The 11,906-nt window shown below is 53.8% G+C and overlaps 1 protein-coding gene across 7 annotated transcripts; it reads left to right on the forward strand.

Annotated features, from left to right (window-relative positions):
- Positions 1-138: 138 nt before the first annotated feature.
- Positions 139-11,858, forward strand: PRKCSH (protein kinase C substrate 80K-H). 7 transcript variants are annotated; one of them, XM_053586501.1, is made up of 18 exons: positions 139-272; positions 695-852; positions 1,055-1,171; positions 1,769-1,864; positions 1,955-2,012; positions 4,221-4,338; positions 5,681-5,810; positions 7,768-7,852; positions 8,472-8,550; positions 9,092-9,178; positions 9,440-9,598; positions 9,676-9,778; positions 10,244-10,313; positions 10,560-10,649; positions 10,901-10,975; positions 11,059-11,158; positions 11,241-11,403; positions 11,528-11,858. In XM_053586501.1, exons 2-17 carry the CDS (start codon positions 774-776, stop codon positions 11,385-11,387), a joined length of 1,593 nt encoding a protein of 530 aa, XP_053442476.1. In that variant the 5' UTR covers positions 139-272; positions 695-773; the 3' UTR covers positions 11,388-11,403; positions 11,528-11,858. The 7 variants fall into 7 exon arrangements, with proteins under 7 accessions (XP_053442476.1, XP_053442474.1, XP_053442473.1 ...); XM_053586499.1 differs by having other exon boundaries at positions 152-289; XM_053586498.1 differs by having other exon boundaries at positions 247-383.
- Positions 11,859-11,906: the final 48 nt, after the last annotated feature.

The following is an 11,906-nucleotide window of genomic DNA, read 5'->3' on the forward strand; positions in this document are numbered from 1 at the left end:
CACGTGCTCATCCATTTTCCTTCCTTTCCTTCCTCTGCCCGGGGTTCGCAGGCACTTTTCAGGGACTTTTATTTTCCGGCTTTAGTAGCTGCCACTCCCAAAATGGAGATACGCTGCGCCGCCATTAAGAGCAAGCTTTCAGGATTATCTTCTTTTCTCTAAGGCTTTACAGTCCTGCCCAAGATGGCCGTCTGGATTCTGGCACCGCCCCTCCGCCCTGCGCTTGCCTCTCCGCGCATGGCGGCTCTGAGCCGCGGTTCCCGGTACGCGACGTAAGACCGGAAGTAACGTATGCAAGGCTTTTCCGCTTTCTTTCTACAGCAGGAACCGTGGCTGCTGGGCAAGAGGGGCGCGGTGTATACTGACCTTTGCCTCGGCCTCGTGTAGGTGAACTAGCCAGTAGGAGGGCATCTCACTTATCCTACAGTGGACAGCCAGAGGGTTCGTGTGTGTTAGGCCCTTTGGCCTATTGGCGGGAACTGGGCCGCATTGAGCACTGGGAGTGGAGGTTTTGAGGTCCCCACCATTGTTTTGAGCAAAGTAAGACTTTCCTCCGCTGGCCAGGATTGGAGAGACTAGTCTCTCGTCCTGTATCAGAAGCAAAGTGAGCCCTCATTGTCCAGAAGCCGTGGAGGAATCCAATTGGCTGGAAGTAGCCCTCTCCCACTGACCGGGCGCCCTTTTCTTGCTGCAGCGTGGAGTCACAGTGCATCTCTCCGCAGCCTGTTTCCTCCGATAGAACCCGTTTCTGGGCTCAGAGCCTCCAGTAAAAGATGTTGATGCTGCCGCTGCTGCTGCTACCCCTTAGCTGCGCAGTGGAGGTCAAGAGGCCCCGGGGCGTCTCCCTCACCAGTGAGTCTTGTTCATCTTCCCGCCAGGCTGAAGTTGGGGGTAGGGTGTGGGAGGGGCCAACCTTTGTCCTTGGGATAGGCATTTGCAGCCTTTTGCCTCAGTTTCGCAGCAGTGTTCAATTGGTGGGCTTGGGGGGAACAGAGGTGGTATTTGGTGGAGAAGGCCCCTTTCTGCCTCGGGCTGAGCTTCTTACCCCCACAAGACCATCACTTCTACGACGAGTCCAAGCCTTTCACTTGCCTGGATGGTTCGGCCACTATCCCCTTTGATCAGGTCAACGATGACTACTGTGACTGCAAGGATGGCTCAGATGAGCCAGGTGAGCTTTTTCTCTATTCATTCATCAAATATTTATTGATTGCCTGCTGAATGCCAGGCCCTGCCTTTACATGGCTCCCAGCTGAGTGGGTGGAAGCAGGCGCAAAATTCAGTGTTAATGGCTAGGGTACTTGTGGGAGCACAGAGATGCCCTTTCCCCACCAGCATGGGGGTCAGGAAAGAATTTTCAGAGGAGGTTAGGTTTCAGCTGAATCCTGAAGGTACTACAGACGGAGGGGCCAATCCCCAGAAGTGGGAGACAGCAGGGCAAAAGATCAGTCAGTCTGGAGACGGAGATGAAGGTGGGGACCAGGCGCCAGTAGCTCACACCTGTATTCCCAGCACTGTGGGAAGCTTGAGATAATACAATGACTTAAGGCCAGAAGTTTGGAGACTCTGTCTTTTGTGAGGGGAAGCAGGAGAGAGCATTGGAAGGTTATTTCAGGCCCACAGCATGCAGCTCTTTGCTTCCCTTGGTTGTTCTTATCTTTCTTTTGCTCTGTGCAAGCATATGGTTATTTGGGTTATAACTGGGTGAATGGGGACATTTCTGGCCCTGCATGGACACTGTAATCCTCCCCTTCTTTGTTCCTGACAGGTACAGCTGCCTGTCCTAATGGCAGCTTCCATTGCACCAATACTGGCTACAAGCCCCTGTATATCTCTTCCAGCCGGGTCAATGATGGAATTTGCGGTGAGCGAGGACGCATCATGGTAGGGGAACGAGAAAGTGGGCGGGGAAAGGTACTGCCAGGTCTGATTTTGGCCCTTGCTTCTGTCTCAGACTGTTGTGATGGGACAGATGAATACAACAGCGGCATCGTCTGTGAGAACACCTGCAAGTACGTGGGTGACAGTACCCCTCCCATTGCTCCATCCCCAGATTTAGCTGGGTCCTACCCAGAGAATCAGGCCTACTCTCTTCTGTTTTTGGCTTTTGAGTGCTCATTCTCTGCCAGTTGCTTTTTGAATCCTAATCACTGACTTTGCGTTTAGTGTAAAAGCAAATGTAATTATTTCCCTCATCAATAAATGAGGAAACTGTAATTTAGAAAGAGAAATGACTTCCCCAGGGTTGTCACATAGCTAGGAGATGGCAGAGCCAGGACTCAAACCCAAGTCAGTCTAACTTTTGACTCTAAACTTTTTTTCAGGTGATGCCTGTGGCTCAGCCCCATATACCGAGGGTGGCGAGTTCAAGCCCAGCCTCGGCCAAACTGCAATAAAAAATAGCCGGGTGTTATGGCGGGCGCCCACAGTCCCAGCTACTGGGGAGTTTGAGGCAAGAGAATTGCCTAAGCCCAGGAGTTGGAGGTTGCTGTGAGCTGTGACGCCACGGCCCTCTACCCAGGGCAACATAGTGAGACTCTGTCTCAATAAAAAAGAAAAATTTATTTATTTATTTATATTTATTTATTTTTTTAGAAATAGAGTCTCACTTTATCACCCTTGGTAGAGTGTTGTGGCGTCACAGCTCACAGCAACCTCCAACTCATGGGCTTAGGCTATTCTCTTGCCTCAGCTTCCTGAGTAGCTGGGACTATAGGTGCCCGCCACAATACCCGGCTATTTTTTATTGCAGTTTGGTCAGAGCCGGGTTCGACCCGCCACCCTCAGTATATGGGGCCAGCACCCTACTCACTGAGCCATAGGCACTGCCCAGTAAAAGAAACTTTTTCATTTGTTTTTGTTTTTTGAAACAGAGTTTTACCCTGTTGCTCAGGCTAGAGTGTTGTGGCATCAGCCTAGCTCACAGCAACCTCAAACTCCTGGGTTCAAGTGATCCTCCTGCCTCAGTTTCCTAAGTAGTTGGGATTACAGGTACCTACCACAATGCCCAGCTAATTTTTCTAGCTTTAGTAGAGATGGGGTCTCACTGTTGCTCAGGATGGTCTTGAACTCCGGAGTTCCAGGGATCTTCCCACTGTGGCCTCTCAGAGTGCTGGCATCATAGACATGAGCCACCACACTAGCCCTGACTCTAAACTTTTAAATGTCATGTTCTGTAGCAAGACCTGAAAACTTAAACACCCACAGGAAGGTAATGTAAACAAAAGAAGCAGGTTGAGGGCGGCTACAGCTCAGCGGGTAGGGCGCCGGCCCCATATACCGAGGGTGGCGGGTTCAAACCCTGCCCCGGCTGAACTGCAACAAAAAATAGCCGGGCGTTGTGGTGGATGCCTGTAGTCCCAGCTACTCCGGAGGCTGAGGCAGGAGAATTGCTTAAGCCCAGGAGTTGGAGGTTGCTGTGAGCTGTGTGATGCCACGGCGCTCTACCGAGGGCCATAAAGTGAGACTCTGTCTCTACAAAAAAAAAAAAAAAAGAAGCAGCAGGTTGAGTATCAGGTGGTAGGCAGTTTCTAAGGGGAATGTGGCATCTAAGGAACAGCTGTGAGGTCAGGAGTTCAAGATCAGCCTGGGCAATATCAAGACCCTGTTTCTACAAAAAAAAAATTAAAGTTGAGCCAGGTGTGGTGGCATGTATCTGTAGCTATTCAGGAGGCTGAAGCAGAAGGATCGCTTAAGCCCAGGAGTTTGAGGTTGCAGTGAGCTGTGATAACAGTACTGTACTCTATTCAGGGGAATAGCTGTTTTCAACTTCAATTGAGAGGGCTTGATTAGTTTTCAAAGGAGTCGAAAGTCCCAGTACTTAACCTAAACTTGGTCTTGATTTCAGATCTTTTAAGTAGAGAATGGATTGAGCACAATTCACTTATTGGCCAGCTTGTCTTGTTATGTAGGAGTCTGATATGTTTTTTTTCTCCATTTCTTTCTGGGAGCTGCCTTCTAGCTCCACCTCCTAACACTCCCTAGTCCCTTCCCTGACCCAGGGGTGGGCAAATCCTGGCCTCTGTTTCTGCTCCTAAGGATTGGGATGAAAGGTGCTGAGGTTGAGAGAGCCTGGAGGGTTGGGAGGAGAGTTTCTTATTTTTCCCAACATGGTTGGTGGTGGAAGGGTCAGTAGGTGGGTTGAACCCTTTTTGGAAGAGGTAGACCTGGTGGACCCTGAATGCCCACTGTTGGTACCTATGTGTCCGTCCCCAACCCAGAGAGAAGGGCCGTAAGGAGAGAGAGTCTCTACAGCAGATGGCAGAGGTCACCCGCGAGGGGTTCCGCCTAAAGAAGATCCTTATTGAGGACTGGAAGAAGGCCCGAGAGGAGAAGCAGGTGGGGGAGGGGCGGGGGCTGGAAACTGACCTAGAACCATCTGGGCATTGAGACTTCGAGACATGAGCTGGCAGGATCCGGTGGGGTTTACACCTGCCCTGACTAGCAGTGTCCTGGGGCAAGTTACAACTTGCCTGTTCCTTGCTTTCCTACGTATGCACTGGGCATTTAGTTCTTAGCTAATTAGTTCACAGGTAGGAGGCAGTCATCTCAAGTATTGATCAGGGCTTTGGACATTAGACTGAGGAGGGCTAAGGGCCACTGATACTTCCTTGGAGCAGGAGGGATGCTTCACATCCTGATTCTGTAGTTCTTTTGTCTGTAAGATAATCTGATGACCATACAATAGGGGAAGCAGGTGAATGAGACAACATCAGCAGCTGGATGAGTTCAATAGGGTGGGTATGTGGGGTCCCTAGGTGTGTGTCTCTCCTGGCGGGTGGGTGTCCTCAACACTGCACCTAAGCTTCTGCTCTACCTACCAATCTTAGGCTCCAGCTTTGTTTTCTTGTCTAAGGACGGTTTCAGATCTTTTCCACCCATGTGGCCAGTGAGGTTCTTCCCCAAATTCAGGGGATAACACAATCCCCCTGAATTTTGGAGATACAAGAGGAGCTAGGTGGTGATACAGCTCCAAGTGACTTTTGCTTTCCAGGGAGGTGGGAGGATCTTGACAGGAGGCCAGACTAAAGTGTCTGCATAGGTCTTGGGATAAAAGCAGTGCCCCAGGGGATTAGGGTAAGGCTTTACAGCTTGTGGGCCCCATCCCTGAATCAGAGCCAGTCTAGCACTTGATGTGCTGGACTGGCACAGGATGTACTGTGTCTTGGACAGGAGGCTGGAACCAGACCTGGATCTACCTCAAGCAGATTATCATCTAATGGAAGGGACAGACAGACAGAAAGCCCACCCCCCAGGGCTGTTGGGCAAAGGGAAGTTCAGGGCTGTGAGGCGGAGAAGAGGCACTTGCCTCATTCCTTTCTCTTTCTGTCTTGGGGAAGGAGGCAGGAAGGGCTTTCTGGAAGTATCTAAACTAGAATCGGGGTAATTTGCATGTAGAGTGTTCTAGGCTAAAGAAACAGCATGTTTAAAAAACTGGAGGCAGGAAAGTTTTGGTGTCAGAGCAATTGGATCCTAGAGTTTAAGTTATGGGTAGAGCATATGGGGCTGGAGAAGCAGACAGGCCCTGATTACCTGGGGCCTTGTGGGCAATGGAGACCCAAGGAGGTGTGTGTTTTGGAACAATTGCCCAGCTTCCCTGGGAAGTAAAGACAGTGGGGGCAGACAGTGGGGGAAGAAGCAGAGCAAAGGAGAGGTGGTCTTTTGCCTTCTGCCCACCCAGCAAAAGCTCATTGAGCTCCAGGCTGGAAAGAAGTCTCTGGAAGACCAGGTGGAGATGCTGAGGACAGTGAAGGAGGAGGCTGAGAAGCCAGAGAAGGAGGCCAAAGAACAGCACCAGAAGATGTGGGAAGGTATGTCCTGGCTGGCCAGAGTACTCGCCCTTCACTTCTGAACAGGAGGTCAACCTGGGCCTAGGAGTCTCTTGTTCATTATTTGTTATCATCATCAGCTGATTTTTGATCATGGTGCCTCATTTTCTTGTGTATCTAGTTATCTTTGTCGGTCATCATGTTTAAAACTTATTTATAGGAATAATATTCAACCCAAGAAGAGAGGTTCTCTAAAGAGAATCTTTTTTTTCTGTCAAGTGGCTAGAATCATTGCCATTCAGGCATTCTCCTAGAATCCAAATTTAATGTTTGAATTTCCTGCAAACATTCAGGCAGTGTGAGAACTGATGTGTGCTGGGTTGGTTATTTCTGATCCAGTCTGTCACTGAGGGGGCAGCCTCCTGGGTTATTGGGGGATCTCCTATACTTTGGATTTTGAATCCAGTCCCCCTTAACCCCACAAGGTCTTATTCAAACAGGCATCCAGATTTGCCAGGTTTGGCACAGTCCTTTAGAGCAAAGTGACTTTTATATTTCCTTACCTTCCAGAGTTCCTGGTTTGCCCTGGCTATATCTTTTACCTTAGTTGGCTTTAAAAAGATGATTCCTTATGCTTTAACATCTTTTGCTATTGATAGGTTGTGTTGCCATTAGGGGAAATGGGAAGCCTTGTTCCTCATTGTTAGTCCCAGGATGCTCAGTGTGTTCCATGGATTAGAGACACACTGTGGAAACAGGACAGAAGGGGGAGGTAGGGTGGATGGAAAACCACTGCAAAGCAGTTAAAGGACAGAGCATTGCTAGAAGGATTTGAAGGCGTGGTCCTAGCTACCTGCAAGGCTGGAAACGAGGAACTAAGTGTCCATTGAGAACCAGGACAGCCCCCTCTCTAAGGCCATGCTATTAATTGGTGTCTCTCTGGGTATCCACTGCATTCTTGCTTTCCTGCTGACTGGCTCACCCTGATTTCACATAACAAGTAGTTCAGTACATCCAGTGAATATTTGCTGAGCCCCTGTTGTCTGCCAGGCATACTTCTGATGCTAGCAATATGGCATGGGACAAAGCCCCTGCCTCCAGAAGGAGGAGTGAGCCAGGCAGCGGGAACAGGTACAAAGACCCTGAGGTAGCTGCCCTCAAGTGATTAGGGTTCTTTTGACATGTGTGACAAAAATCCAGCTTGAATCCACTTCATCAATAGAAGCTTCAGGTCCATTGGGAGTCTGCCCCTTACCTTGGGACTCTATCTCTCCTACCTGTGCCAGCATGACCACAGGAGCCAGGCCTTTCTCCTCCCAGGTTGGCAGCCCCAGCAGATAGAGAACACCATTTTCCCAAAAGCCCCAGCACAGATCCCAGGACAGGTTCCCATTGTTTCAATCTGGATCCCATGACTATCCATGAACTAATCCCTTGGAGCCAGGGATTACAATGCAGGTTTTGATTGGGTAGGCCTGGGTCACATGTCCATCTCTGGAGGCAGGAGATGGGATCTGCAGGCCCGACTGGGGGTGGGCAGTGCCTGCTATCTCAGCACTTTGGGAAGCTGAGGCAGGAGGATCACTTGAGCCCAGGAGTTTAAAACCAGCCTGAGCAACATAGCATCTCTGCAAAAAAAACTTAGAAAATTAGCTCAGCTCACCCACCTGAGCCTCAAGGACCCCCTCAGGCCCTCATCTGTGAGAGGGCCAGTGTCAGCCAGGTCTTTGGGGACACTTTGAGATCTCCTGAGGTAACCCAAGGTTCTGCAGAGGAGGCATCAGCTGTTATTCTGTTTGCAGAGGATCAAGTTGAAGCCTGATATACAGTAGGCTCTTTACCCCTTTACCCAGGGTAGGTGGAAATGAGGCAGGCAGAAGAGAGACCATCTGTAAACAGCAGGTGCCCTGTGGGGTACTGGTGGAGGGTGGAAAGTAGGTTTTGAGGTGGTGGGACCCAGTAGGTAGGGCCCAGGGTGACAGAGCTGGCCCCTCCACAGAGCAGCTGGCTGCCACCAGGGCTCAGAGGGAGCAGGAGCTGGCAGCTGATGCCTTCCAGGAACTGGATGACAACATGGACGGGTTGTGAGTGTCCCTGAGCTGGACCTGCATGTCCTGGCCCTAGGGTCCCCTCTCCCATCACTGTTTAAGAGATCAGCCACAGTCCCTCTGGGTCTTCTACCACGTGGTCTGGGCTGACCCAGCATCTGTCAGATCAGGCCTCTGTGTATTCATGCATGAGATGGGGTTAGAATCTCTGGATGACGGGGTAAGGACACCTCCTTACCTGGGTATGGAGCCTAGTCTGAGTGCTTGGGTCTAGGGATCAATTAATTACATTTCATACCAACTCTGTGGCCGGTTTGCTTTGGCCGAAGCCAGCTCAGGGCTGAAATCCCAGCTGTCCTGAAGTTGTTTGGTCCCCTGGTGGAGGGTGGGTTCTTGAGGATCATGGGGGATGCAGGGGCTATGCCCTGGTTAGTGGTTGGGGTGGGGGCAGGATGGGGTGCCTGGCCCAGCAGGAGCTGCCCCTCCTGGAGCTGTCGGGCTGGATTGATGTCCTGGCTCTGGACCCTACCTCATTGCAGCTTCCTGCACTCCCTACCCTCGAGGTCCTGAAACAAGTTTTGGGATGGGACCTGGATGGGGAGGACAGGCTGTGCAGTGACCCTGGCCTCACCTACCTACCTGCCCTACCCTGCAGAGTATCCGTGGCTGAGCTCCAGACCCATGTGGAACTGGACACAGATGGGGATGGGGCACTCTCCGAAGCAGAAGCCCAGGTACCTTGGCTTTCCTTAGTCTTGGAGTTTCTAGGAAGCGTTGCCCTAGGGTAACCTCAGGGCAAAGGAGGGAACAGCAGTCCTGGGCTGTCCCCTTGGGGAGCTCTTGGGGGTGCCTTAGTTGGTGTGACTGGTAGCTGTCCAGGGCCACTTACCCCTGCGGGTGGGACCTGGGCTGGAGCCAGTCAGGCTAGAGCTCCTGTTTCCTATGCCTGCCCCTCCCACATGCTCCCAGTCCCCTCAATTATGTACCCTACTCCTCTCTCTGGGGGAGGTGCTCTCTGCTCCTGTGTAGTTTCTCCTCCCTCCATCTTTCCATCCCTCTCTGTCTCAGCTTCTCCCCTGCGCCTGGGTCTCTTCACCCTGGGCCCCTCCCCTCTCAACCGCAGACTTGTGCTGCCCCCTTTCAGTGGCAGCACCTCATCCCTCCCCACCCAGGGCAGGGCACAGAGCCTGGCACTGCAGCCCAAACGCCAGCAGTATACCAGGTTGGAGTGGCACAGAGAGGCCATAATTCTGACACCACCCCTGCTGCACACAGACCCTCCTCGGGGGTGAAACGCAGGTGGATCCCGCCTCCTTCTATGACCGTGTCTGGGCTGTCATCAAGGACAAGTACCGGTCTGAGGTCAGTTGGGGGTGAGGAGGGCACACACTGTGGTCCTGCCCCTGCCCTACCCCCAGCGCCTCACAAAGGAGCTGCCTCCAGTTCTGGCAGTGGGCCACCCTGGCCAGCTGGGCACCCTTCACAGAGGCTTCTCCCTCCCCAGATGGCTATGCCTTCCCATAGGCCGCTCAGTGCGTGTGGACCTGGGGTGGAAGGGCAGGTGGGGACAGACCCTGAGTCCACAGCACCGACTACTGACTACCCTGCCTGCCTGCCTGCCAGGCACTGCCTACTGACCTGCCAGCGCCGTCTGCCCCTGACGTGACAGAGCCTAAGGAGGAGCATCCCCCAGTGCCCTCATCACCCACGGAGGAGGAGGAGGAGGGGGAGGCAGCTGAGGAAGAGGCTGAGGAGGAGGAAGAGGAAGAAGATGATTCCGAGGTGCTGGGGGAGCAGCCCAAGGTATGTGTCTGGGGGAAAAGGGGTGGGGGCAGCCTTCTGACTCTACCCTTCCCCAGGAGGCCCCATCCCCGCTTGGCCCCCCCCAGCCTGCCAGCCCCACTGCTGCCCAGGAGGACAAGATGCCGCCCTACAGTGAGCAGACACAGGCCTTGATCGATGGTGAGTGAGGCCTCAGGTGGAGACAGCTCTGCATGTCTTGCCTTGGTGGGATCTCCGCACAGCTGGGGAGAATTAGTGCCACCTGGTCTGCCTTCCTCCACCGTGAGCTTGGCTGGCTTCTGAGCAAGCCTGGGTGTCTTGGGAGGCCTTGGGGGCGGACTGGGGCCTGAGGCAAGCCAGTACCACCCTCTCGGGCCCCAGGGACCCGCTAGCCTCTCCATGGATTGTGGCTTGTTTGTGTCACCTCTGGTAGGCTAGAAGCCAGCCAGGCCCCAGGAGCCTGGGCAGTGGGGTGGGGCTTCCCTGTGGCTGGCAAGATCCCTGAGCCCTTTCTGGGCTCAATCCTTGCACAGGGCAAGCCCCAGTGGCAGGGGGATGCATGTACACCCATGGCACCTCCTTGCCATCTTCCTGAATGGGCATGGGGACACCTGACATCTATGTCCTCCCCTTGTACTACCCCAGCTGCCCAGGAGGCCCGAAACAAGTTTGAGGAGGCTGAGCGTTCCTTGAAGGACATGGAAGAATCCATCAGGTACCAGGGCCTGAATCACGGTGGTGCCACCTGTCCCCAGCATTCGCTGCTGGACTCCCGAAGGAGCTGGGGACAGGGAGTCACCCAGGCAACCAAGCATTGGGCGGGTCTGGGTTCTGCAGGGAGGGACCCCTGGAGGCCACAGGGGAGACAGCCTTGAGTGGCCCTTCACTGCTCTACCCAGCCCTCCTGTGTCACACTTCGGTGTCCTTGGTTGCCTCTGAACCCTTCACCCTCCCCTTCTAGGAACCTAGAGCAGGAGATTTCCTTTGATTTTGGCCCCAACGGGGAGTTCGCCTACCTGTACAGCCAGTGCTACGAGCTCACCACCAACGAGTGCGTCCCCCATGCCCATCCTCTCCCCACACCCTCCATCCTCAGGGTAGGGTGGTGGGGGATCCTGAAGGAGTGGTTTGAGGGGAACACCCATGTGCTTCAGGGAGAAACAGAAGCCTCAGGGCCAGTTGGTGGAGTTTGAGGCAACCCCTCCTAAGGGACTTTGAAGATACAGGGAGAAGTTGTGGGGAGGAGGCCAGGGTCCCCATGCCCCCACCCCACCCCCACTTACTAGTCCTGTGCATCCACAGATACGTCTACCGGCTCTGCCCCTTTAAGCTGGTCTCACAAAAACCCAAACTTGGTGGCTCCCCCACCAATCTTGGGTGAGTAGGCTTGGGCTGGGCTCTGCCCCCTGACCTCTGCTCCCTGCAGCCAGCTGGCCCTCAGCACCCCCACTCTTCCACAGCACTTGGGGCTCATGGGCTGGCCCTGACCATGACAAGTTCAGTGCCATGAAGTATGAGCAGGGCACAGGCTGCTGGCAGGGCCCCAACCGATCTACCACGGTAAGTGCTTGCCTGGCTGGGGAAGTAGGGGAAGACCCTGGACCGGCTGAACCCACCAGAGCACCTGCCTACCCCATCACAGGTGCGCCTCCTGTGCGGGAAGGAAACCGTGGTGATCAGTACCACAGAGCCTAGTCGCTGTGAGTACCTCATGGAGTTGATGACACCAGCTGCCTGCCTGGAGCCACCACCTGAGCCACCAGCCGATGGTGACCATGATGAGCTCTAGCCACACAGGCGCAGAGGTGGGGTCCCAGCTGCCTCATTTTGGGTGGGCAGCAGGGTTTGAGGAAGATTGACTCATATCACCACGACCCATACCTCTGTCCGTGTTCCTAGCATTCTAATGTGGTCTCCCTTCCACCTCAGAACCTCGAGAAGGCATAAAAGCAGCCCTCAGCTCTTGTGCCCACCTGCCCCTGTGTCTGTGGATCACTGATCAGACCTGCCTCTGGGTCTCCTGCTCTCCCTCATGGGGGCAGGACCCTCGTGGACTTCGTGTCTTGCTCTCGGAGCCCAGGTGGGGCTGAGCCATGTTCCCAGGCCTCAGTGGCCTGCAAAGATGGGATAAAGGAGCTCACCCTCCCTGGGCCCCCCACCCTAGTGGCCATGCCCCTGCCCACTGCCTGGTCTCCCCTCCTGGTGGGGACACGTGAATGACTGTGACCTCAAACCAATAAATGTGATCCCCCCACCCAAACTCAGCTGTGTCTGCCTCACTGTTGGGAATGGGCATGAACTTGGGCAG

Source organism: Nycticebus coucang, chromosome 3 (assembly GCF_027406575.1).
Source record: "Nycticebus coucang isolate mNycCou1 chromosome 3, mNycCou1.pri, whole genome shotgun sequence".
NCBI lineage: Eukaryota > Metazoa > Chordata > Mammalia > Primates > Lorisidae > Nycticebus > Nycticebus coucang.